At 47.5% G+C, this 25,746-nt stretch overlaps 1 protein-coding gene across 3 annotated transcripts; it reads right to left on the bottom strand.

Moving 5' to 3' along the window:
- Window positions 1-1,309: 1,309 nt before the first annotated feature.
- On the bottom strand, window positions 1,310-25,746 carry Calb2 (calbindin 2). 3 transcript variants are annotated; one of them, XM_035441449.1, is made up of 11 exons: window positions 25,653-25,746; window positions 14,449-14,525; window positions 11,843-11,932; window positions 10,873-10,953; window positions 7,535-7,591; window positions 6,847-6,924; window positions 6,357-6,412; window positions 6,048-6,087; window positions 5,767-5,820; window positions 4,784-4,855; window positions 1,310-1,423 (listed from the first exon to the last, which is right to left on the bottom strand). In XM_035441449.1, the coding sequence occupies exons 1-11, from the start codon at window positions 25,744-25,746 to the stop codon at window positions 1,310-1,312; spliced, it is 813 nt and encodes a 270-aa protein (XP_035297340.1). The 3 variants fall into 3 exon arrangements, with proteins under 3 accessions (XP_035297340.1, XP_027261917.1, XP_035297341.1); XM_027406116.2 differs by having other exon boundaries at window positions 1,310-1,426; XM_035441450.1 differs by lacking the exon at window positions 11,843-11,932 and having other exon boundaries at window positions 1,310-1,426.

The following is a 25,746-nucleotide window of genomic DNA, read 5'->3' on the forward strand; positions in this document are numbered from 1 at the left end:
AAGCCAGTGAGCAGAGTTCTTCTCTGCTTCAGTTCCTGCCTCCAGGTTTCTGCCTCGAGTTTCTGCTCTGACTTCTCTCAATTATTGACTGCAACATATAAACCAAATAAACCCTTTCCTCTCCAACTTGTTTTTAGCCATGGTGTTAATCACAGCAATAGGAAAGCAAACTGGGATAGTAAATGAGAGAGCCATAGTGCTTTGAGGTCTTCTTTAAAAAAAATTTCCTGAGTGTGTGTTCACCTATGTACAGGTGTGTGTGTGTATGTGTTTGTATGTCCATGGAGCTGGAGGACAACCTCAGGTGTCATCCTAAGAAATGCCACCCACTTGCTTTTAGACAGGGTCTCTGATTGGTCTAGAATGGCCGGCCAGAACCCCACAGGGATCCTCCTGTCTCTGTCTCCCTTGTGTTGGGGTTGTGAGCACCTGCCATTTTGACATGCATTCTGGGGTTGGATTCAGGTCCCTGTGCTTGCAAGGCAAGAGCTCTGCCAACTAAGCTATCTCCACCACAGCCTCATTTCTGTTTTTGAGGTTAGCCTCAAACTCACTGTGCATCCAAGGATGTCTTTGAGCTCCCGATCCTCCTAGCATGTGCCACCACCCCCAGCTGAATCTTGGCAGGCCTAATTCCCAAACTGGTAGCCTCAGTACCCTCCCCATCACTATGACCCTTTGTCCCAGCAAAATGCTGCCCATGACAAGAAGTGGGTGAGTGTCAACGGCAGAACATTTCCACTTTATTCTCTGTAAACTCTTCTTTGGTAAACAAGAAGACAGGAAACCCAAAGATGAAAGGAACACACAAGTCAAGAACACAAGAGGGCAGTCACCCTCCACAACAGGAACTCTGAGAAGACAGCTACATCATTAGCAAGCTGGTGGGCAGAACCTGGAAACTTGGGGTTGAGGGTGGCCTGGGGCAAAGGGCAGGGAGCAGCCCGAGGAAAGAGTCCACTCTGTGGGACTCTGAAGCCTAAATCATACAGCAAAGGAGCTCATGCATCACAGCGGAAGAGACTAGGGGAGCCCCACCCGTGCCCCCACCCACCACCCATGTGGCTGGTGACCCACTGCAAGCACAACTGTCCATGTGGCCAGGGTTGGGCTGGTGCAGCTCGGAGGAACGCTAGCAGCCACCCAGTCTCCAGCTCTTCTTTCCTGCTCCACAGGCTGGTGTGTGCAGGTTACAGGGGTGGGGAAGGGAAGGTCTTGCTCTCTAGGTCTGGGAAGGAGTGTCAGAGAGACAGGATGGTGGGGCGGGGTTGAGGGGAGATGCAGAAGCAGCCCCTGTCCCTTCACCCCTTTACATGGGGGGCTCACTGCAGAGCACAATCTCCAGGTCCTTTCTGTAGAGCTTCCCTGCCTCGGCCAAGGACATGACACTCTTCCTGTAGGTGGTGAGCTGTTGGATGTTCATCTCCTAGGAGGGAGAAAGGTGAGAGCAGGCTTAGTGCATGGCCTTGTCCAAAGAGGTCCCCTGCCCCTGACACTGCCACACATACATTCACAAATATACTGCGTGAACCTAGTGGGACAAAAAGCATGGACTTTGCAGTCAGGTCCACCTGGGTTAAAGCCCTCTCTCTTTCACTTACTGGCTGCATTGTTTGGATAAAGCAGTCTCCCTTTCTGCGGTTCAGCAGCCTTAGCTGTAAAAATGGGAACACCAACAATCCTTGCCTGGAGAAGGCAGGGTGATGGCTAGGTGGGGGAATGAATACACTTAGCACTTGTGCTGAGTGGCTCAGAGAAGGGAGCTCCAGTGGTGACATTTAAGGTCTCTGTGTGAGTCAAATCTACCCTCCACCTCCCTAGAACTCCATTTACTCAGGACAAACATAGGTCTCTGCAGGTCATAGAGATGAGGTCAGGAAAGCCTCCCCGGTCTTGCCTCCAGGTCTCTTGGATCACATGTCCCTAATCTGCCTCCATTTTAAACAAGGAGGGCTTGTTTACCTTCTGTCTCCTCTAGCAACAAAGCTCACCAGCTCTCCTGTTCACTGGCTTCCTGTGGTCTTTAGGGACCACTGAGGTAGAGAGTCTATAAACACAAGCCCATGATATATATATATATATATATATATATATATATATATATATATATATGTATATGTATATAAACAGGATCAATACCTGATAGTCCTTATGTTAAATAGGCATCTTTTAATAATTGCCTAGGGTACAAATGGCCAGCAGGTCTGGCACACAGCAAAGTCACCACAGCAATGGAAAATAGCTGTTTTTTTTCTTTCCTTCTTTCTTCTGCTCTTCCTCTCCCTTCCCCTTTCCTCCACCCTTCTCCTCTTAAGTGTTATTACTGTTTTATATTGTTGGGGTTCAAAGCCAGGGCTTTTCTAATGCTAGATAAAGACTGTACCACCAAGCTACATCCCCAGGCCCCCTTCCTTATTCTTTTTTTTTTGTTTTTTTTTTTTTTGGTGGTAAACATTGGCAGATACCTTAAAAATATACTTCTCCTTTTAGGTTGATGGTTCCTTGTCTCAACTCCACTGATAAGAAAACAGAAGGATAAAGGCTAAACACTTACTAAAAGATTGGATCACCTCATCAAAAATATCTCCAGGCCTTGGAGCCTCAAACTCTTATCTACTTACCTGGCCTCCATGTGTTCTGTTTCTCTTTTAGGGGGCTCAACTGTCAGTGTTTTTCTTTTATAGGTTGGAGACAACCTCTCAAATCAGTGATTCCCAGTTTTATGCCACTGTCCCCACCCAAAGGCATTTTGCAAGCATCTCTAGATTGAGGAACATCTTCCCTAAAGTTAGGAAGTTCCTGGAAAGGTCATGTACACACTGAGGAGGGATATGTGTGCCTCAATGAGGAATCAAAGAAGGGACCCCTTTGGGGCATTATATCAATGCCAAAGTTGAAAGTTTTTTTCCCCCAGGGGGAAATGTGGCAGGGAGAGACAGCCTAATTTTTATGTCTCGGGGTTCTGTTCAAGTCTTGGGAAAGGCCTTAGGGTGCTACCACATCCCTGGGAATGTTGCTAACTATTGAAGTTTCAGTCCTTCAGTCTGTCCCTTCCTGAGCCGCCGGCACTAATCTACTTAGAAACCTTATCACAGCCCATGCAGGTACCATTAAAATGAGGCTGCACCTGCTACGTGAGCCCACCAAAAATGGCCTTGTCCCATCCCCGCTCAGGTGCAGGAATTTAGCCATGCAGCTCTTTCTCTTTGCTGATCATTCTCTTAACACTCAGGTGCCAAGTCTGGGGCCTGGCACACACAGAAGGCTCCTACGATGTAAATATCCTGTTCTCCAACCTTCAGGGTTGCTTCCAAATCCTAGCACCTGGCCCTTTGCTTCTGTCTGCATATCTGGGGCAACCTGTACAGTTTTATGCTCTGTCCCTCATATTAACTAAGAAAGAGCCCAGTGAGTTGATGACCACGAAATGCAGGTCACTCTGGGGTTTAATGTGTGTGTGCAGAGTTTACCAACCTCCAGTATTAGGCATGACCTTATAAAGACTAATTATGCTTCATCAATGCAATTTAAGTCAAAGACAGGTTTTCTTTTCAGCTTTCTAATATCCATTGGAGCACATACGGCTACATAAATGACTTGCTGTTGGGATACAGTGTCAGGAAAAAGGGTTACTGAGTTGTAATACTGGCTTTGGGGAAGGCTTTCTTCTTCCCAGGAACCTTCTGAATCCTCATCTCCTACATTAAAATGTAAATGTAGGATGAAATCAATGAAGGCTGCTACTCAGAAAAATACTTGCAAAGAGAGACAAATGGACCCAGAGGCTGCAGTGATTTTTTTTCCCTGAAGCTGAGCATTAAATTTAGCTCTTATTTGGCAGCCGAGGCAGTTGGACAGCTCTAGAAGTTACAGAACGTTTGTCATCTAATTAAAGAAAGCAGTAATTTTCTATGTGAAAGCCATCTTCTGGGAGGTGATGGAAGACAGCGGCAAAGGCTCCTGCCTTCTGGTCGCCATTCCACCGGATCCCTCCCATCCAGGGTTCTGGAGGATTCATTGCCAAGAGGCAGTGCCAGGCACAAAACTGCTGGTTTTCTTGGTCTTTGAGAGACACCGGTGATTCCCCTCTAGCCTCTTCCCCAGCCCCAGGTTCTGCAGGTAATGAGTTTGGAACAGTCCTCACCACCGTTGGCTTCTGCCCTCCAAATTCTCTGTCTGTGTTAAAAGTCTTTCATGATGGCCATGTGGCTGGGACTTCTACAGGATGGGCTACTTCAGCATCGCCCGTGCCCCCACAGTATCATGATCCACAACAGCCAACACACAGAAGCAATACATGGGTATAGGTGGCAAACGGGCAGACAAGACGGTCTGCGCATGGAAGGCAATTATCACTCAGCTCAAAAGGGATAATTCTGAAGCGCTACAACACGGGCATGCTGAGTGAAACGAACCACCAAGTGATCATACAACTCCCCTTCTATTTGGTACCTGCAGCAGTGAAATCTGCAGATGCAGACTGCAGTACACTGAGAGATGGGAGAGAGGGTTGCTATGGGTGTGGGGTTTCAGCTTTACAGGACGAGGGTTGCGGGCATGATGCTGCTTACACAGTGTGATGGATATATTAGCTCTATCCGATAATCCTTAAAATGGTTACAATGATGAACTTTGTTATGTGTATTTTAGATCAATCAACCTGAAAAACACAGCCCAGCCCACAAATTGCCACTGACTTATCACCACAGATCAGAGATGAGAGAATCCATTCTCAACCTCTCCCAGCCATCGGACCCACACCACCCTGGGCTCATTTCCTCACCTTCTTGTTCTTTTCATACAGATCCTTCAGGAGGGCATCCAGCTCATTCTCATCAATGTAGCCGCTTCCATCCTGAGGGTGGCAGCCGAGAGTTGTCAGCACAGCCCTTTGAGCTCCAGCCCCCAGTCACCCTGACCACAACAGCTCCTTCCCCCACCTAATTTCAAAAGCTTTGGTTGTGTGTGTGTGTGTGTGTGTGTGTGTGTGTGTGTGTGTGTGTGTGGTGTCTAATCTTCCCATTTCTCTGTGTAAAGAGAAGTGTTCAGACCATATAAGGACAGAATAATGCACTTTCTGTCAACACCAGTCAATCATTCAATACAAACTCTTGGTCTCCTTTTTTGATAGTACTTATTTGCATTGTGAGTACCCAGAAGATTAAAGTTAACTGAATTAGCTATTCAGCCCCCAATGCTCTGGTTATAAAGGAGACCACCAGAGCTCAGGGGACAATTAAGATTGGGGTGGGGCTAGATGATCCTCACTCCCAAAGTCCCAGAAAACAACTGGCTGGGCTATGTATGGTGGCACAAACATCCCAAACCTGTCATCCCAGCACCCAACAGGCTGTGACAGGAGGATGAAGAATTTGAAGGCATCCCAGGCTACATAGCAAGACCCTGCGTCAAAATCGGAACCAAAGCAATTTAAAAAAAAGAAAAAAAAGATGAAAAAGCAAAGCAACCAAACAAAAAACTGGCTCAACTGCCACGTCATGACCACAACCTTCTTTAACTGTTAAAAAACAAAGGAACAAAACCCCCAAACCTGTTTTTCTATTACATTTGTAAGAAATAAAATCTGTGGGTTCCTGTAGGTCAGGAATCAACGCCATTTGTTTTCCAAATAACAGAAAAAAGAACCCTCAGGCCCAAGAGACCCCTCTGGAAAGCTGGTCTCTTCCTACAGACCAAGCAGTTCTGGCCATTGCCACCACTGGTAATAGGGCTTCTGCTTTCCTACCCCGTACTGTTCCCTCTCACCTTGTCATAAAAAGTGAAGATGGCATTGAACTCTTCTGAGGTCAGCTTCATACCCTGGAAAGACCAAAGAATTAAGAATTAAAATCATGACTGACTCTCTCTCTCTCTCTCTCTCTCTCTCTCTCTCTCTCTCTCTCTCTCTCTCTCTCTCTCTCTCTCTCTCTCTCTCTGTCTCTCTTTCTCTCTGTGTGTGTGGGGGGGGGCAAAGGAAGCCAGAAGGCTAAGTTCAGAGATATGAGAGGAATGGAGGGAGACAAAAGAAAGCAAAGAGACGTTTGTACCTGAAATTTCAGCAGGAAGTTTTCTTGCACTGGCAAGAGTCTGGAAGAAAACATTAGAGCAGAGATTAGAGGATATGCCAATGGCAGCAGCCACTCAGATTGGGAGCAGGGTAGAGAGGCAGCATCTGTAGCCATGGCAACGATCACTGAGCACTTTATAGTCAGGAGTTGGTTGGGATTTTTAAAATAAAAGAAATGGGTGAAGTGTGGTATCAAAATTTCTAGTTCTAGATGGTATTGTTTGGGCTCAGATAAGGACAGAAGCACAGGCCTGTTTAAAGTGACACCAGGGGTGTGGAAAGTACTTACCTGGACATCTCTGAGAGGCCCAGTTTGCCATCTCCATTCAAGTCAAACATCCGCAGCTGTTGGGAACAGAAAGAGATGGCTGGGTTATCTGTTTCACCTCCTCACATAAGGGCCTCCACCTGCCATCATTTCCACTGGGGTCACTTGAAGCTGGGGATCAGCGAGGCCTAAGTCAGTCACTGGGGGAGACAGTGAGGATTCAGTACCAGCTATCTCTCCCCTTCTGGGAGTGGTGAGACACAGCAGCCATTACTGAAGACCTCCCTCTCAAGGTTCATCTTCTCCTGGAGCTTTATCAGTTCCCATGGAAACAGAGAACCCCCTACCCCAATATCACTGTGGTTTTGGAGTCAACTCAGTGAGGACAGCCAATGATGTGTGCAGCTATGAACTTGCACTTGCTATCATGAGCCACTGCACATAGACCTCATGAAACATCAACAAAGAAAGGACCCTGCACACCAGAAGGAGGGGCAATGCCAACACTTACTATGGTTTGGGTGTACTCCTGGAGCTTAGGTTCATCATAGGGCCTGTTGGCTTTCTTCAGGAGGTCAGACAGGAACCCCTGGAACACCAAAGGCCTCTTCAGAGCCTGACTTGCTCACTCAGCCCCACTCACTTGCTTACATATTCATTTACACAATCCAAGTTGATCTTTGAGCTCTACCAATGCATAGCTTACACTTCTCTTACTCCCCTAACCCCTTATCATTTGTGGTATGAACATAAAGTCCTCTTAGTGGCTCCTGGGTACATACAACTTTGACTGTAGAGTAGGCCGTAGAGACTGGCTTTGACTCCCTCCTCAGAACCCAATACACAGGGCCCAGCTGTGCCCAAGGATCACTGATTTCCCAGAGGAACTGGAGTGGATGCTTAAGTTAGATGGCCAATCCTCTGTAATTTCCTCAGGAGTACCTATACTGTACCCTAGGATGCGGAGGAGTCTGGTTTGGCTGAATGCCTGGTCCTGAAGCTCCCCATTGCTGGCGCAGGATTTCTCCAAAGAAGTCCAACATCTGTGCCAGGATCAAGTACCTCTGAGGAGACCACAAACCCAAGTCCCTCACCCAACACCCCTTTCTCCCTGGTTCTTTAGATCCACCAAGCTTCTAGCCTCACTCTTTCTTCTCCATGTCCTCCTGTATGCCATCCCTAAGGCCCATCCATCATACCTTGAGCTCATTGGCTTCGATGTAGCCACTTCTGTCTGTGTCATACTTCCGCCAAGCCTGCAATGGGAATGCCAACCTATTCATAAAAATGTATCAAACCCTGCCACCTTCCCCCTGTTCTCAGTCATGGGACATGTAAGGTCCTGGTGTTTAGATGTTAAGAGTCCTCACTCTATCACCGGACATGGAGATGGCACAGCCAGTCCCTTCAATGTCACAGAGAAGGAAATGAAGGAGAGTCTCTCACTTAAGGTTACACAGAAAGGGGGCTTGGAACTGCCGGGACAAGATCTCTTACTTTAATCTGCTACAGATTTAGGTCCTCTTTTGTATTTATTGTTTGTTTTGTGTGTTGGGGGAAGTATGGTGTGCACATCATTGCATGCCTGTGGAAGTCAGGAGACAGCTTGTAGAAGTTTCTTTTCCTTTCAGCATGTGGGCTCTGGCATTTGAACTCAGGTCACCAGACTTGGCAGCAATCACCCTTCCCCACAGAGTCATTCTGCTGGCCCCTGGGTCCTCCTTGGATCATGCTGTAAAGTAGGGTTGACTTTAAAAGCAGGCAGCTTTGATCAGGGCCTGATGTAACAAGGGCCTGATGGATCTTAGATTTGTTGAGTTTGAGGTTTCCTTTTATTGATGTGGAGTGAGGGATGAGGCAGGGTTATGAGGAAAACTCTGGAAGGAGCAGGAACAGGCTTGGTTACTGTTAATCCTCCATCCCTCCATCATGGTGTATTCGATAGATATGCTCAATGGTGAAGCAGACATGGCGATGCAATTGTTTATTTTAGACTGTCCCCCAAACACCCATAGTTTTCTTATAACCTCTTCCCTCCCCCTCTCTCTATACATGAAGTTCAAGGAATATTGACCTTCATCTCTAGAGTAAATGTGCCCTGGGCCTGCCCTGCTCCCTGCTCTGGTCTGAGTTACTTATTTTGTGAAGGTATTGGAACTCTGTGAAAACAGAGCCCAGCTTGCTGACCCCAGCAACCACATCCTTTAACTCCTCCATAGACAGTTTCAGAAGGGTGACATAAGAGTCTGACCGCCATGGAGATGGGCTATCTTCCAGCTCCAGTCAAGCCTTCAAGAACTACAGCCCAGTTGGCACCCTGACTGAGTTCACAAGACATTCTAGACTAGAGCCATCTGGGGTAGCTGACTTAATCACAGACACTCTTAGATAGCAAGTCTCTGTTGCTTTAAGGTGTTAAACATGGGAGGGGGTATTTGTTACATAGCAACAGGTAACTTACCACATCCTGAAAACACGTGGTCCCCGATACAAGTGCTCTGAAACCATCAGGTAGGGGGTAAGAGAGGGCAGGGAGGGTACTGCCTGGGTCTGTGGTAAAGAGATCCACAGAACCCTGCTGCCCTAAGTCTTTGGTCTATTTTTTGTGTTTCATGTTTTTTTAGGTTTCTTTCAAATTTCGTTCCTTTGACTTTTATGCCCATCACCCCTGGCTTCAAATCCACACTCAAACACCAGCCACACTGGGTTTCCTGGGAGGGGAAAAAGGTCAAATCTCTTCAATTTTCCCTCCAGCACACGCCATCTCTCTACAGGTGTGTCTCATGTTGTCAAGAGTGTCAGATCCCTTAGGGGATCACATGTCAGATATCCCACATAAATCAGATATATACATTATGATTCATAACCATAACAAAATTACAGTTATGAAGTAGCAATGAAATAATTGTGTGGCTGGGGGTCACTACGACATGAGGAACTGTATTAAAGGGTGGAAGCATTGGGAAGGTCGGGAACCACTGAATTAGGGTCTTTCTTTTATATCAGAAAAAAAGGTGTGATTTTTTTTTTCACTGCAAACTAGGACATTCAGTTTTGGTTTTTTCAAGTTATGAAACACAAGCAAATCCACATTCTAGACAGCTTGGGTAGCTGCTACCCAGTCCTCCACAGGGCAAAGTGTCCAGATGCCATTCTAACTAACCTCAATGCTGTGGCAGGTCTGACTCCACCCCCGACAAGCCCACTTCTACACTACGCCAGCTCTGGGCGCTACATTCTCAACGTCCTTCCCAACAGTGTGTCTGTCTACCAAGGTGTCCTTATTCTTTCTTGCGGGAAGGAATTAAAGAAACCTGGGCTTTGTAGAATCTCAAAAAAGTCCTAAAATTAAATATTAAGTGTTGTGCTGTGCAGGATGCAGTCTATGGGGGAACACAAGCCTTTCAGGGCTTCTGAGGGACCATTTCATGTTTGTAGATGCTAAGAGTGGAAAGAATGGCTGACCCCAGGAAGGGGTGGTTCTGAGGGGTGGGATCCCAGGAGGTGTGTGTGTGTGTGTGTGTGTGTGTGTGTGTGTGTGTGTGTGAGAGAGAGAGAGAGAGAGAGAGAGAGAGAGAGAGAGAGAGAGAGAGGCTGTGCTGGCTCTCTGAAAATATTCATGGGTTTAGAAGGGTAAAGGCATGCAAAAGTACAGCATCATGTCAACCACATGCAGAGAAGTTACACACACACACACACACATACATACATATATACATACATACACACACATACATACATACATACACGCACTCAGAGAGAGAGAGAGAGAGAGAGAGAGAGAGAGAGAGAGAGAGAGAGAGAGTTGCTTCTTTTTAAGCATCTCTGACTCTTGAAAGCTACCTGCATTTCCAGTCTCAGACCAGAGATGGAGCAGAGACCAATCTCCACATCTCTATAAAGAAAGGAAGGGGTAGACACATTCCTTCCTCCATCCTTTCTTCATTTTCTGCCCCCTCCCCCACCTTTCCTCCCCCTCCCTGTTTTCCCTTTTGTGTTGGGGATGGAACCTGGAGCCTTGCACATGCTGGGCAAGCACTTCACCACTGAGCTACATCTTCAACTCCATATCCATTTTTTTATAGACAGAAAAAATAAGGACCCCTGCAAACACAGGCTCTTGACACAGGCTAAGGATGTACCACTTTTCTTCAACACAGGCAAAAGAACTATGGACAAAATTTGCAAGTCAATTACCAGCTTATGGAATCTTACCATCTCAGAAAAACTGGAGAAAATCCTTTAAAGCACCATAAAATTAAACCCATATCTGATGTTTGGGCAAACTGCACTAAAAAGAACGACTCTTTCAGCCTAAGAGCTGGTTCTGTCCAACCTGGGTATCTTATTGAGGCATGAATGTGGCCGGTTGTCCACAAAGACCCAGGTGACTGCTGCCACTACTGCCAGTGCACAGACCACACCTCTAGTAGTCTGTGGGTTTAGCTTCTCCCAGACTCTGCAGGTGTTTAGGGCAGGCCTTCTCTGAATACAAGAGAAGGGTAGGTCTCCATGCCGGAGCAGAGAGAAGACTCACCTCCATAAACTCAGCGCTGGAGCCCACATGCTGTCTGAAGCACAAAAGGAAATTCTCTTCAGTCGGCAGGATCTGTGCCAGCTGGGAAACACAGAAAACCACATCAGTGTGAGGGTGCAGGGAGGTGGGGGGGGGAGCGCATGGACAATCAGGGAACAGAGCAGACTTTCCCACAGGAAGGATGGAAAATGGCCAGTCAATAGGAGGCATGGAAATCACATTTTCCTCCTTCATTTCCTTCCTTGTGAACACTGACTTACTGACTTGGGCCTCCAGGTGAAACACTATCTATGGCACAATCTAAAGAGTTCTGAGATAGGCCAATGCAGAAGTGGCCTCCCAGTCCCCCCCTCTCTGTGCAGTCATTCGCTCTTTATTTTTATTTGCTGTAGTATGCCACAACTCTGGAATCTCAAGCTTTGCTTCTAGAGCACCTGGTCTATGGTAGCATTTGAACCACTGTATCCTGGAAGAGCTAGGTTCTAACCCATGTGCTACCACCATCATACTGATCTCTTGACCATGGGTCACAAACCAATTATCATAAGTGACATACATATTTATATGCAAGTCTGAGTATATACGTGTGTGCATGTGTATATATGTAGAAATACCTGTAAAATTATGCATGGAATGTACGTTATGAATGTAAATTATCTACATAAAATATATATTAAGTTTGATTTTTGGATGCCATTAGGTGGGGTGTGCACACTCCTGCTAACCAGTCTTCTCACTGTCTTAAGCTTGGTTAATCACACATTTGTACTGTCTGCTGGATCCTGAGAGCATTTAGGGACCAAACCCCAGCACATTGTTTGTTATTCCATCTTTCCTTGGGTGACACACAGAGAAAGTCCCACTGGCTATGTCCAGTTGGCTCACTGCTCAGGTGAGGATGTTCCAGGCTGAGCCTGAGCGTGGGGTAGGCACAGGGAATACAGCTCTCAGCCAGTTCCATGGCTCTCACCTCTGCCATCTCAATTTTCCCATCTGAGTTCTTGTCATACTTCTGCATGAACTCCTTCATCTTCTCTCCAAAGTTGTCACTCTTTGGCATCTGTGGACAGAGAAAGGAGGCTGATCTTGCTGCCATGTTATGATGCAGAGGTGAGACTCTCAGTGAAGCAGGGCTGAGAGTCATCTCGTGACCTGGACATATGGTTCAGGAAGCAGAGGTGCCAGAGCTCAGGGTCAGGCTCTGCCTTAGAGCTCAGTCACATGATTGCCAAAGGGAGACAGGACACATGGGCATGTTCCGTACCATGTGACTAGATACACCCTTTGAACTTTGAGCTGGGTCGGTCCACAGCTCCATACAGGTTTTAGGCTTATTCCCACCACTCAGATGCTCTTAGCATAACCCAGATCAACCCAATATTCCACAATAGGTTCCAACCACTCCACCAAACCAAAATGAACCACTCACTTTCCTCTTCAAAGACATGCTCGCAATTCTGCAGTGTTCCTATCTGATTTCATGCCAAAAGGAATGTGAGGACATCACACAGCTGAGTGAAAATTTAAATCCCCTGCTCAACTATTCTGAGTATAGAAAAATAGATTACTTATTAAGAGTTCCTTCAGCCCATTACCCCTCAACTTAAACACAGTGGTCTCCTGACAGTCGGAACCTTTCCCTGAGATGTCATCTGCACCAAGGAGCTCTTTCTTCTCCTCAGTCAATGTTGCAGCCCCCACGCCATGCACATCTGATCTTCTGCTTCAGTTACCTGGGGACTTCCACTGGGGTTTCATGCTCCTTAAAGTTGGCTCAAGAGAAACTCTACACATTCTGAGAGCTTTTCTGGAGTCCTGTATCATCTTTGGCTTTGGAACCTGATCTCAATTTACTAATATTCGTCAGTCAGTATTTATTTATATTTACAAACACACAAGTTTGATGTCAAGTACTTAACATAAATGTGGGCAACTATCAGAGGTTTACCATGGTCCCCAGTTGGCAAGTCATCCCTGGATCTCACACATAAATAGAATACAAGATGCAGTGATTTTCCTCATGACCACCCAGGTAAATACAGCCAGGACTTGAAAGCCTAGCTGCAGCTCCCAAAGTCTGAGTTTTTTCTACCACATGACAGATGCTCTAAGAACCAGTCCTAGATGTCAGAAGCTGGGATTGCTATGGACAAGGCTTTTCAGGCACCCTCATGCCAGCCAAGGAAGAGAATGACTAAGAAAAGGATGGTTAGGTTTGAAACTTCATTAAACATGTTTTTCTGCATAGTCCTTGATCACAGAGTCAGTTTTGAAGCTGTGGTTCCTGAAACCTGTGCTCACATCATCTCAGTAATAAAAGCTGATGAAGGAACTGTTGACAAATACATCCATACACTACCCATAGCTCTCTTAAGCCCATGGCTTTGACATGTTTCTCGCTGGGGGTACTTGGCTGAGTATTGAGCCTGGAGCTCATACAGAGTGAATTTCTCTTAAGAAAAGATCCCAGATTTACTAGTAAGTAGTGGACGAGACAGCAAGTGGAGAGCAAGAGACAAGAGAGAGAGCCTCATAGGAGCCAAGGGGGCTTGTAGGAGAGAGCTGGCTCTATATATTCCAGACCAGACACGGACACAAAAAACCAGCTCCAGTCACTTTAGCTTTTCAGTATTTCACATGGCTCTCCCAGGATGTTTTCGCAAACTCATCAGGGCCAGGTTTGTACTGGAGGAAATAACATTTCTATAATAAGGACAGGGACATGATCTGGAGTCACTGTGTACAGGTCGGAATTCAGGGCGCCTCTGAACCAAGGGTGGACAGTCAGGGCTCAGAGGATGCTTCTGAGAAGCCCTCAGCTTTCCTCTAGGTCCTTCTGGGGAGCCAGCCTTTGTTGGTCTAGAATATTGGATTCTGTTCCCCATTTTCCACCAGGGAACATTTGATAATGTCTAGGATGATTATTTTAAAGACAGGGTCTCACTATATAGTCCTGGCTGTCCTGGAACTCACAAGGTGGACCATGGTAACCCCAGACTCACAGAGATCCACCTGCATCTGCCTCCCAAGTGCTGGGATTAAAGGTGTGCACCATCACATCTAACTTAGGACATGTTTATTCCCAGAAACTTGGCTATCTCATGGGTGGATGCGAGGGTTTGGCTAAATACTCTACAATATTAGATGCCTCTCAAAACAAAAATTATCCAGCCTCCAATGTCAACAGTGTTGAGACTGAGACATTTTTCATGTAGACTGCAGATGTCCGGGGTTCTTTGAGAAAATTGTAAACCCTCTGGGACTCTGGGTTTCGTCCCCAGGACAAAAATATATACATAAACAAATAACTGTATAGTTTGGGGGATTCGTCAACTCTTGGCTTTCATGATGGTTATCTCTCTAAGATAACCCAGTCTCCCAAAGAGACTGAGATGAGATGCTCTTGGGGGAAACATAGATTTTCTTTATATCCTCACAAATGAAAAGATGTTAAGTGTCAAGACCAGGGAGACCCCAGGTCTTCTGACTGGATGCATCACGAGACAGACCATTCTCAAGCCTAGCTAGTTGAAGACCACAGAAAACCCTAAACATAGGGGTGGAGTGAAGCCTTACCATGCCAGAGCCTTTCCTCGCCTTCTCCAGCTCTTGGAAGAAGTTTTCCAGCTCTTTACCTTCAATGTAACCATTTCCTGTAAAGACAGATGAAAACAAACAAAAGAGAATTAACCTTAGAGCCGAATGGCAAGACTAAGGGAAGGAGGAAGACACCAACGTCATGGAAAACTTTGCCCTGCAAATAGGTATCTTGACCAGTCATGTTAAGCATGGATCCTTGTCCTCAGAGAACTTGCAGGTGTATGTGCAAAATTAGTAATAGGTCTCCTTGGAATATTCAGCAGCTGCAGAACACTGGACGAACACACATGTGGTTACCTGGCGGAGATGGCTGCTGTTCATAAGCAAGCCCTGAGTGCTGGGGTCCCTCAGGAAGTGTCACCTGCATCAGGATTTGCCAGCAGGTGGCAGACCTGGAACTGGGGGAGAAAGTAGAGTTTCTAGGGTTGAGTGTTCTTCCAACATCTACCTGGAACTTTAGAGTGTGACCTTATTTGGAAATAAGATCTTTATGGGTATCACTTGTTATGACAGGTGTCAAGGCATAGGGAAGACAGAAGTAGAGATAAGAGTGACATATTTCCAAGCTAAAGGCTATTGTAGATTTGCTGCTGCCTCTAGAAGCTGAGGCATATAACAGAGTCTCTCCCTCAAAGCCCCCCTCCAGCCCCCTCCACATCTTGATTTCAAACTTCTAGCCTCAAGAACTAGAAAGGTTTTCATCTCTGTTGTGTTAGGTTACCCAATCTGTGGCACTTTGCTATGACAATCCTGAGAAACAAAATGTAGAAAGAAACCATGGAAGAAAGTGATTGAATCCATTTCATCTGCAGACTGGGTTATTATAACGAAATAGTTCTGCTTGTGGTTCTTTGAGACAATGTCTCACCATGCAGCCCTTCTACTGTTTCTGCTTCCCAAGTGGTAAGATTTTAGTTACATGGATTGCAGGAAATTTTTGGAGAGAGAGAGAGAGAGTACATATGCATATGTATGTATGTGGGGGCTGTGTGCAGCCATGTGTGCATGTATGAAGACAAAAGGCCAATGTTATGTGTCTTCCTCTGGTGTTCCACCTTACTTTTTGAGACAAGGACTCTCACTGAACCTGGATCTGATTATGTTGGCTTGATCAGCTGGACAGTGGGTTTAGAGATCTTCCTGTCTCTCCCTCCAAGTTCTGGAGTTAGGGATAAGTACAACCACATCTAGCTTTGCCATGAATACTGGGGATCAAACGCAGGTCCTCTGCTTTCTGCAGCCATCTCTCCAGCTGCTAAGTGGGAGTTTTGTGTGCAAATCACACAGTCTATTATGAGTGTGTCACAAGTGTCAGTACTGTTTAAGCCCAGTTATCAGCATCTGTGTACAAGATGGGAAAGGACCTAAGGAAGGAGTGCAATGATCAGAACCAGCCTTGAACGCCAAAGCCTGACTTGTCTCAAGATCACATAAATAGTGACAGGTCGTATAGGTTCTTACAGCCGGAGCCCGAGTGACCCAGGTGCCAGTGCTGGCTGAGTCTATGGTCTGTGCACTTGCAGGAGGGAACTCAGACAGGGATAAGGCAACAGTTTCAGAATTTACTGCATATAGGAATCTCTTGAGGATCATTAAAAAACTATGGATGTCTGACTCTCACCATTAGACATTCTGATACCACTAGCTCAGGGTGTGAACTAAGATTGTGACTTCTTTTTTACTTCCCTGTATAGCAACGTCAGTCAATCACTAAAGTCGAGTTCCAAATCTGATTGACAGCAGGAGAGCAAGGTCCCCCTAGAGGTGGTCCAACTTGAATAGTTAAGAAGAAGGTGGTCACGTTCTTCAAGGGCATATGGAATTGCAGACATACCAAAAGAACAACGCAGAAGCATTTGCCTTTCCCTCTATGGGTACCATGGGAATGGGAGGATCTTTCTGGTCTCTCTTCCTAGTGTCCCTGAGGTCTTAATTCCCAAATAAATAACCTTGAAGGCCATGCTTCCTGGAGAAAATGCTTCAATAAATATTGTGCAGAGAGAATTGCATGAGATGAATTATGCATTTATTTTTGTCTGCAAAGAAAAGGTGATTACTGGGTTCCTCTGGGACGAGGCACTTGTCTTTTTCTTCTAGGATGTTCTACAGAGTTCTTGGGGAGAGTTGGGAATTCACAAGAGGGTGGGGCTTGTTGACTAGCTGGGGTGAGGTGGGGTGAACTGGAGCTTTCTAGGCAAAGAGGCAGAGGAGTTGGCACCTAGTGGCTTTTCTCTCCTGCTGTGACCTGACTGTTATCCCATTGCTTAGGTGCAGCTTCCCCTTGACTAAGAGCACAAAGTCTTAGTCTCTACACTCTTTCTTCTCTTCGGAGGGTTTACAGAGTTAGGTAGCCATGGGAAGCTGAGCTCGGCTCTGAGGCCATCTGCAGCTTCCAGAAGCCCAAGGCTAGGGTGGGTGGAATGGGGGGCTTAGAGCTGGTACTATGAGCATGGATTGGAGTTCATGATGTAGAGGTCACAGGGGCTGCGGGGAGGAGCCCAGGTCAGGTATGTGGGTGAGTGTGTGTTTCTAGGAGTAGTAGAAGGTGGCTAATGGGAATTGGAACAAGAGGCAGCCACACGGAGAAAAATAGCCCTCACTCAGCTCTGCATAGCATCCCTTACCAAAAGCCCTCACCTGGGTCCTGCTTCACACGGCCTGTGACGCTTGGTCACTTCTCCAGCCCCTTGACCTCCTGACTGTGGAGCTGGCCCTTCTCATCTAGGGATCAGCACCTGTTTCTCTCCTGTGACACCCAGACTGTGAGCATCACCTCTCTGAACCTCCATTTCTTCAGGCATAAAATGAGAATAATGATAAGCCTCCTCCCATGACTGCTGGCAAAATGCAGCTGAAGAACAATGAACTTAAGGCACTGGCCCACACAAGCCTCACGAACACCAGTGCTGCAGGCATGGCGCTGGCCCACAGCAGCACTTGGGAGGCTAAGGCAGGAGAATCAGGAGTTGGTCCCTTGACGAGAAGGGCCAGTAACTTTGTCAATATAAGCCTGAGCTCCAGCCAGGCGGTGGTGGCGCATGCCTTTAATCCCAGCACTTGGGAAGCAGAGGCAGGCAGAGCTCTGTGAGTTCGAGACCAGCCTAGTCTGGAACTAGCTAGACCAGCTAGTTCCAGGACAGCTTCCAAAGCCACAGAGAAACCATGTCTCGAAAAACAAAACAAAACAAAACAAAACAAAACAAAAGCCTGAGCTACATAGTGAGTTATTGGCTAGTTGAATCTATGTACTGAGACCCTATCTTGGAAAAACAAAAACAGCAAAAGAAAACAAAATGTGGCAGTCATCATCACCACCGTGGCTCTTGCCCCCACTCCACATTAGGAGCACTTTGGTTTTGGACTACCAGTTAGGATGTAATGGAAGAGAGGTGGTTCTCCCTAGGACCTTTGGGCAGGATGGACAAGAAATAATTTCCCAGGCAATCGGAAAGAGAAGAAAGAGTAAACTTAGAGGCAGGGAGAGGGAGCCAAGAGCGGAGATGGTGGCTTTGCACAAAGAAGCTCCCTTCCCAGGATACTGAGAGCAGCAAGGGGGTTCCCACACACCTTCTGAGGCATGATAAGAATCTCCTCATACACCTGAACAAAAGGAAAAAATTTAGCTCCATGCAATGAGCCTTTATGTTTCATACTGAACAACAGCTCCAAGCTGCAGACACGGGCCTGTTCCCCAAAAAACATAAGTATGGTTCACAGGGATGTGACCAGCCTTGAAAACATCAGACAAACCATTGAAAGGGCAGAGTGAGAAGTAGGGAGTGAACACACAAGTGGGGTCCAGAAGAAGGGTTCCCACCACTGGGGGGGGGGCAGACCTTCCTTCTAAGGCCACCGCCAACCATCATTTAACAAGCTCTTTTATGGAAGGCTGGGGTGCAGGAGCAGTTGGTCAACATCCTTCTAGGAAGATTTAAACCCTGGGCGAGAGGCTTGCTTTTTTTCTGTGACCTTGTTACGCTTGGTGGGGAGGGGGCAAGCAAATCTCATGTGGATGGGCATTGATAAAGATGTGGTTACCATAGTAACCATCATTACTAACTTCCTTCCAACCATGAACACGAGGGAGAGGGGGCTGCAAGGGAGCTGGGGACCTTGCATCCTTCCCGAGCCTGTTTTTGTTTCTGTATTTCAACACCGTGTACCCCAAAGCTAAGGACAGGCAACATTTCATTATCATTAATCTGGCCACAGAGGATTGGAAATTCTTGACTGAAGGATGCTGTACCCCAGAAAGGTTTATTTGTTCCTCCCTGAGGTTTGAATGTACAGATTTTTCTGAGATGATCCGGCAAGAGGTACCCACGGAGGAGGAGGGACTGTACCGCCTCTTTCACAACTGTCCTTTGCTCTAGAACAAGTCAACTCCTCTGTGCCTTGGTTTCTCTCTCAAGAGGCAAAACTGCTCAAACCCTTTCTACTTTATGGATTCATCATGAGAGCCACACAAAGTAATGTTTGGAAACATCCTGGGAGATGTAACATCTCCTATAAATGAAAGGCATCATGTTTCATCTCCTCACATCCTCAGCCCTAAGGGTTTCTGACAACCACTGCTCTCTTGAGTGCTGGTCCTCAACTGGAACCTTGGGAAGCTTTGACAACGATAACATTGCCTGTGCTCTACACCAGGTTTTCTGATTTAATTGATGGGGTGCGGGTGTCTTCCAAGCTCCCAAGGCTGGCAGTACATCTCAGACATGGAGGTATATAGCCATTACCTGGGGATCTTGTTAAAGTGAAAAGTTTAGTTTGGTAGCTTTTGAGTAGCATGGAAGAGCTGTCTGTGCCTGTGTGGTATGGGACTGGTGGTAACCTAGGAGCTGGTTAGAAATGCAGAATCCAAGAATCCATCACAGTGGTAGAATGCTTACAAAGCATATGTGAGATATTAGTTTTAATTCCTAAGCCCCACCCCCCAAAAGGGCAGAATCATAGCTCCCTCCCTCAACGTTCTGAATCTCTTGAATGGGTGTGGTGCCCATGGATCTGTTTTAAGAATGCCACAGGTGTTCTCTGATTTCATGTAGTTAAGTGTGCCCAGGAGGCTTGTCAGTTAGTCTGCACAGCAGGCACTGGCCACTTCCAAAGGCCTTCCACTTTCTGCCTTGCTTTCTTAGGCTGCTGCCAGGAACAGAGAGGTGTTACTAATCCCACCTTGAAAAAGAGAACTTGGTGTTGGGGGTTTCTATCACTTGGGTAACAGAGGTCACAATCCTTTTGCTCATCCCAGGGATAAGGTCTGTCCAATCTGTACTTGCCTGGATCTCTCTATCCATCACACATACACATATACTTTCCACACTTCTCCCACAGTGGCTCCTGGGGGAGGGGAGACCCTAGCTGGATCTGAAGCTCATGGAAGAATGTCTGGATATCCCCATTTTAATCTGCTCCTGGGCTGGGCTACTTTGGAACGGGGCACAGGGGCTAGGATGGGTCCCCTGAACCCGTGGACAGCTGGCAGCCTGACACTGGGCTGAGACCCAGCCATGCGGAGGCCAGAAGGAAGGCGCAGATTGAGCGAGAGGTAAGACTGCAGAGAGCCAAAGAGGAGGGGAGCAGGCCAGAGCCTGAGGCTCCAGATGGGGCTGGCTGGGCACAGGAGGGCATCTGATGCAATCCACCAGGAGTGATGCCAGCCGGCCAAGCGCTGCAGAGGCGCTGTTCTTGAAGAGTCTAGTGCCTGCTCTATTAATTCTGGTTCTGTGGGAATTGGAGAAGATTTCCCTGAGGGGTCTCCTGAGCCCCAGCAACCTCCCCAAGGGCCTTAGCTAGTAAAGGTGCCTGTGCCTGGAGTGGGAATAAGCAAGATGAAACAAGGGAGGGACATAGAGCACCTGGGTTGGTGGCTGCCTGGGCAAGGCCTGCTGAAGTATCTTATCAGTACAAACAGATCTCCTCAGCCATGCTCCTTGGCTGCCTCTCCAGGGAGCCCCAGCTCTTCACAGACCCAGCCCCCTTACTCCTGGCTGGTGCAATCACAGTCCAAGAGACAAGGTGATGGCTACCCAGAGGATACATGGCTCAGAGCTGATATACTGTGCACATTCCACACCAAAGGGAACCGTTAGTGAAATGATTACGGTGATTGTGAAAGGGACTAGGGGAGCAGGGAGTCCATAGGAAATGCCCCAAGTGAGGCAGGAGGCTTTCCCAACTAGCCAGAATGTCTACAGGGATCCACCACAGGGCTAGAAGAAAGCTGTCTTCAAGCATATAATACCTTGGTCCCCAGACCTAAACCCCACTAACTGCAATGAACTGCCCCAGTGTGTGTGTGTGTGTGTGTGTGTGTGTGTGTGTGTGTGTGTGTGTGTGTGTGTGTGTGTTGCTGAGGTCAGGGGTCAACCTTGACTATCATTCCTCGAGCGCCATCCATCTTTTTGTTGTTGTTGTCTGTTTTGTTCTGTGGTTTTTATTTTAGATACAGTCTCTTGCTGACCTGAAGCTGGCAGGTGAGCTCCAGGATCCCACCTTTCTATCCCGACCTTGGGATTACAAGTGTGCACTACCACTCTGTTTTAAAATGTGGTTTCTCAGGATCAAACTCGGGTCTCCATGCTTGCAAAGCCAGCACTTTATCCTGAAGTCATCTCCGAAGACCCTCCACACTGTGGTTTCTAGGAGTCTATTATGAGCTTATGAATAGCAATTGTGTTGAATTGTAGACATTAGTCAATACTTAATGTCTACTGTGCATCTCGTGCCCTTGTTTTCACAAGTCTTCCCGTTTAAAGAACCATGAGTTGTCAGTGTGTGTGTGTGTGTGTGTGTGTGTGTGTGTGTGTGTGTGTGTGTATTGCTGGGGATGGAATCCTACATCCCCAGCTTCTCTCTTTCCTATCCCAGGGCTGTTTCTCAGGCCTCTCCAGCCTCTGGCAGGTGATGCTGTTCGAGCTCCCCAACCCCTTCACTAGGATCAGAGCTGGCAGTGTGTGGGGCTCTGGGAGGGCCTGCCTGGGCACTGGTTCTGGTCCTCAGTGGTGCACACGTTTGCAGGACAGTGCTGTTAGAAACACTGGGTTTGGGAGGGAAAGAAGAGCCTGGCAGAGCCCTCCTCGGTATTGTATGGTCTTTTTTATTATCAACTTTCAAAGTCCTCAGTGTAGGGGACCTCTGAGTTCCATACAGATAAGGAATAAGACTCAGTACTTGGGAAGAGCTTTGAGAAGCCAGCTCACCAAGGCTGCTTGAAAGTGGACAAAGCCCAGACCACTGAGTAGGTCTCCAGACCTGTAGCTAGGTATACATTCTTTGGGGATAGAAAATGTCCATAAGATTATTTCCTTCTTACATAGTAAAACCAACTGACCTTTGTGTTTTGCTACAGTCTTAAAAGTAGCACTTTTGGGGGCACTTCCTCATGTTCACAGACTCAAAGCCACTCTGATGGTTGTGTACAGTGAGGCTGAATATAATCCACTTTGGAGGGTTTAGTTTCAAATAACTCCTTTAGTAGCCTTTCTTGTTTATATATCTTTCTACATATGTGTTATATTATATAGGTTATATAGATCCTATTCTATATATAGGATATAGTATATAACCTATGTATTATAAAGGATAGAGGCTTGGACCAAGTGGTGCCTGTCTTGGTCCATGAATGTCAGCTTGCTCCTGGGAGATGCTCTTTCTCTTCTGCTTTCTAATTGCTTCTAGAAGACTGGCAAGAACCCCTCTATTTCTTTCCTGAGCCACAACTTGGTTACTCACAGGTTATCAGTGGACTAGGAGCCTGGTAGCATCTGTCAAAACTGCACAGAGAGGGTATGTGCACTCTGACTTGGGCGCCCGTCCCTCAACCACCTGGTTCTCTCTCTCTCTCTCTCTCTCTCTCTCTCTCTCTCTCTCTCTCTCTCTCTCCTGTCTGTCTGCCTCTCCCTCCCTCTCTTCTCCTTCTCTCTGTCTCTCTCTCCCTCTGCCTCTTCCTTCTCTCTCTCTTTCTCTCCCTTTGTCTCCCTCTCTCTCCTCTGTCTGCCTCTCCCTTCCTCTCTTCTCCCCCTCTCTCTCTCTGTCTCTGTCTCCCCCTCTCTCCCCCGTCTGTCTCTCCCTTCCTCTCTTCTCTCTCTGTCTCTCTCTCCCTCCCTCTGTCTCCTTCTCCTTCTCTCTTCCACTCTCCATACTCTCTCTCCCTTCTCCTTCCTCTTTCTTTCTCTCCTTCCTTCCCTCCCTTTCTCTCTCTCCCTCCCCCTCTGCCTCTCTCTCCTTTCTTACTGAGTTGCTAGTGTTTGAACCTAGAACCTGGTGCATGATAGACAAACATTTAGATATAATAATACACCTCTGAACTTCATTCCTCATCTATTTTTTTTATTTTGAGACAGAGTCTCACCAAGTTGCCCAGGCTGGCCTGAAACTCATTCTATAACCCAGGAAGTCTATAAATCTGCAGTCTTCATCCTGAGCAACTGGGTATAGGCCTGTGCTACCAGGCCTCACAGCCACTTGGATCTTATAGAGTCAAACAATTGCTGACAAAGTGTCCAGGAATCAACAGAGTGAAGATTTCAGATATTGTGTCTCTCAGAGTGTGGAGGCAACATGTAGAAAAGTCCCCTAGCATGAAAAGGCATAGGGTGACCTGGCTGCCACCTCACTGATGCCTGATACCGATACTGATGGGTTAGAGGGACTGTTGGCTCCCAGTGCCGACCTTTGGTGGCCAATGAGGGCAAGTTGGGGTTGTATAGGAGACTAAAGAACTCTCTGACCCCTTCCTGCCCAGCCCCCCACTCTTCAAATGCCTGTTCTTCCCTTCCCCACTGCTAGTGACCTTTTTGAAAACAATTTTTTTGGATGAAGGAATTAGGTAGCACCCCTTCTTTCTGAATCAAAAGGGGTGATTTTGATCCCAACCCCAGCCCCAAGCCCTGCTGTCACTGGATCAAGGTCTTCTATAAAGCTTCCTTGTTTACAAGAGTCTGGGGTAGTAGGGAGGTGGCTCCTCTCCCTGGTGCCTGTCATTAACTGGGCTCCAGTGAGCTCACTCCAGGGACCTGTGAGCTGTGGAGAGTCTCCCAGGGGTCTTTAAGGTACTGCGTAGCAAACCTCTTGCAATGGATCTGTAAGTAGCAAACAGAAGCTGGGGCAGCTAGAAGAGAGAAAGGCTCAAACAGGGCCAGGGCAGCTCAGGTGATGAGGTGATGGGCTCACCTGCAGCCTTGGGGTGTCCAAGAGGCCAAGGAGAAGGTCAACCGTAGAGGTACAGAGACAGTTCCAAACTTACTTCTAAATTCCTCAGTGGGATTCCAGTTTGTCCACATATGCACCTTGTGGGTCACATCGCTTTTGTTTCTGGTCCCACTTGGGACTTGCTTGAGGAGGTGTGTGAGTGACTCCAAGGATCCCTTTCTGTGATAAAAAGAATTACCCACCACCTCCAAAGCTGGGATGTGGATTGGGATAGTACTACATTGTAGAAGAACCTCTCTTCCTACCCTAGGAGGAGTCAGTCCCCTTGAATGGGGACATAAGCCCCAACTGGAAGGCAGCATCACCAACCAAGTCCCCCATAGCAGCTTCCTAGTCTACACCAGAGGAGTCCACCCAGAAGCATCCCAGAGCAAGACTCAAAAGGACTGAACTGCTTTTTTTTTTAAAGTAAATGTCTCAGTGCAGACCTTATCATATGGTTTTCATAATGATTGAGAGGGCTACAGGCTGTCCCCAGGGAAAAGTAGACTTGGAGTCGGCTGTTTATAGCTGACTCATCTAGCAGGAGGCCAGTGGCATAACCTTGACAGCTTGGTAACTTTCCTTGACTCAAGCAAGTCTCTGGTGCAGATATACTAGCCAAAGCATGCCCTGTGCAATGCAATGGGTTGCAGAGCTGATGGAGCCCTTTCCATCCTGGGTGACAGGAGCAGGGAAGTGAAATACATCCCCTCCTTGGCCCCATTTTTCAGATTGAGCAACTGAGCCACCACCTTGAGTAATTCTCAGGCATCCTGATACATAGTCCTCAACACCTCCAGCTTTCTCAGTTGCCTCCAGGGAAACAAAACTTCACCTATTGGCCTCCTCAGACACTAACCCTTTCCTTGCCACCGCACTGAGGGCAGAAGATCTCTGCACACCCATCTTCATACCCTGCCAAGGGGATTCAGAGAGGAGGGAGAGAATTCAGGGAGTTGCCAACTGATAAGACGATTTCCAACCCCCCTCAGCCACCACCCTGACAACAGTTCTGAGATGTTAATGTGTTCTGTGTGCTCACTCTAGCCAAGGCATTGGAGGGTGGATTGAAATGGCTTTTCTTCCTCTTTTTTTTTTTTTTTTTTGAGTGATGGAAAAGTCTCCAGTAATAGCAGAAGCTGGGAGTTGGGGACGGGGAGAGATGGGGGGCTGGGCTGGTGGTGTGTGCGCTCTCTGTAGACACTTGGAATCGCAGGTGTGGGAGCCACCTCCAAAACCATTCACTTGGACCTCACTTTTGGGGTTGGTCATTGCGAAGACCACGTAGAGCAAAGTTGGTCGCCGGGGTGTTTAAGATAATCTCCCCCCCCGACAGTCACTCAGGATACCTGAATCTCTACCACCAGGCAACAGGCTGGGGGCTAGCCTCGGGAACCTCCCTACCACACCCACTGCTCTGTAGTTGGGAACCCTACACACTGGTGGGGTTGGAAAAGGGGTCAAGAAGTCCCGGTTTATTAAGAGCCCCAGATCCATTCTCTATTCCTGTTCCTGGCCAACCAGGTCCCCAGCTTCAGGGGAGGCCCCTGAGTTTCCCTTCAGGACGCCCAGCTTTCTACATCTCCTGCACTGACGGTGGGGTAAGGAGCGAGAGGGGTGGAATGAGTGGGTTTTGGAGACCTGTGGCTACGGGGCTGACCGCAGGGCGTTAGCTTGAAGGGAAAGGTGGGGAAGGAGGCAGGGGAATCTTGGGGAGCCTTTTTTTGCCCAGTCCTCCTCTCTGGAAAAGCTCCGACTTGCTCAGAACGCGGGCCCTGGGCACCCTGCATCGGGAAAACTTACTGACAGTTGTCACCAGGGCAGTCGGGCGTTTCCCAAACTCAAGACCCCAGGAGGATCTGCCGCCAGAACAAATCTCTTGAGGGACAAAACACACCTGCCCTCATTGAGCCATGCCCCTGACCCCTTTGCCAACCTCAGGTCCCCGGGGATCAAGGGACCCAGAAGTTGGGATATTTACTGACCGTCTGCATCAAAGTGCTTCCAGATTTCCAGGAACTGGGATGCCGTCAGCTCGGCCAGGTGCAGGTAAGGGGGCTGCTGCTGCGGGCCAGCCAT

The sequence above is a fragment of the Cricetulus griseus genome, chromosome 3 (genome assembly GCF_003668045.3).
Source record: "Cricetulus griseus strain 17A/GY chromosome 3, alternate assembly CriGri-PICRH-1.0, whole genome shotgun sequence".
Lineage (NCBI taxonomy): Eukaryota > Metazoa > Chordata > Mammalia > Rodentia > Cricetidae > Cricetulus > Cricetulus griseus.

What these genes read in the sequence shown, in the direction of transcription:
- Calb2 (XM_027406116.2), bottom strand. Translation starts at nt 25,746, where the DNA reads ATGGCTGGCCCGCAGCAGCAGCCCCCTTACCTGCACCTGGCCGAGCTG. An exon ending in CCAGCGCTGAGTTTATGGAG is followed by an intron (nt 7,592 to 10,872) that starts GTGAGTCTTCTC and finishes TTCCCATTGCAG; the next exon opens with GCTTGGCGGAAGTATGACAC. An exon ending in ACTTCCTGCTGAAATTTCAG is followed by an intron (nt 5,821 to 6,047) that starts GTACAAACGTCT and finishes TGGTCTTTCCAG; the next exon opens with GGTATGAAGCTGACCTCAGA.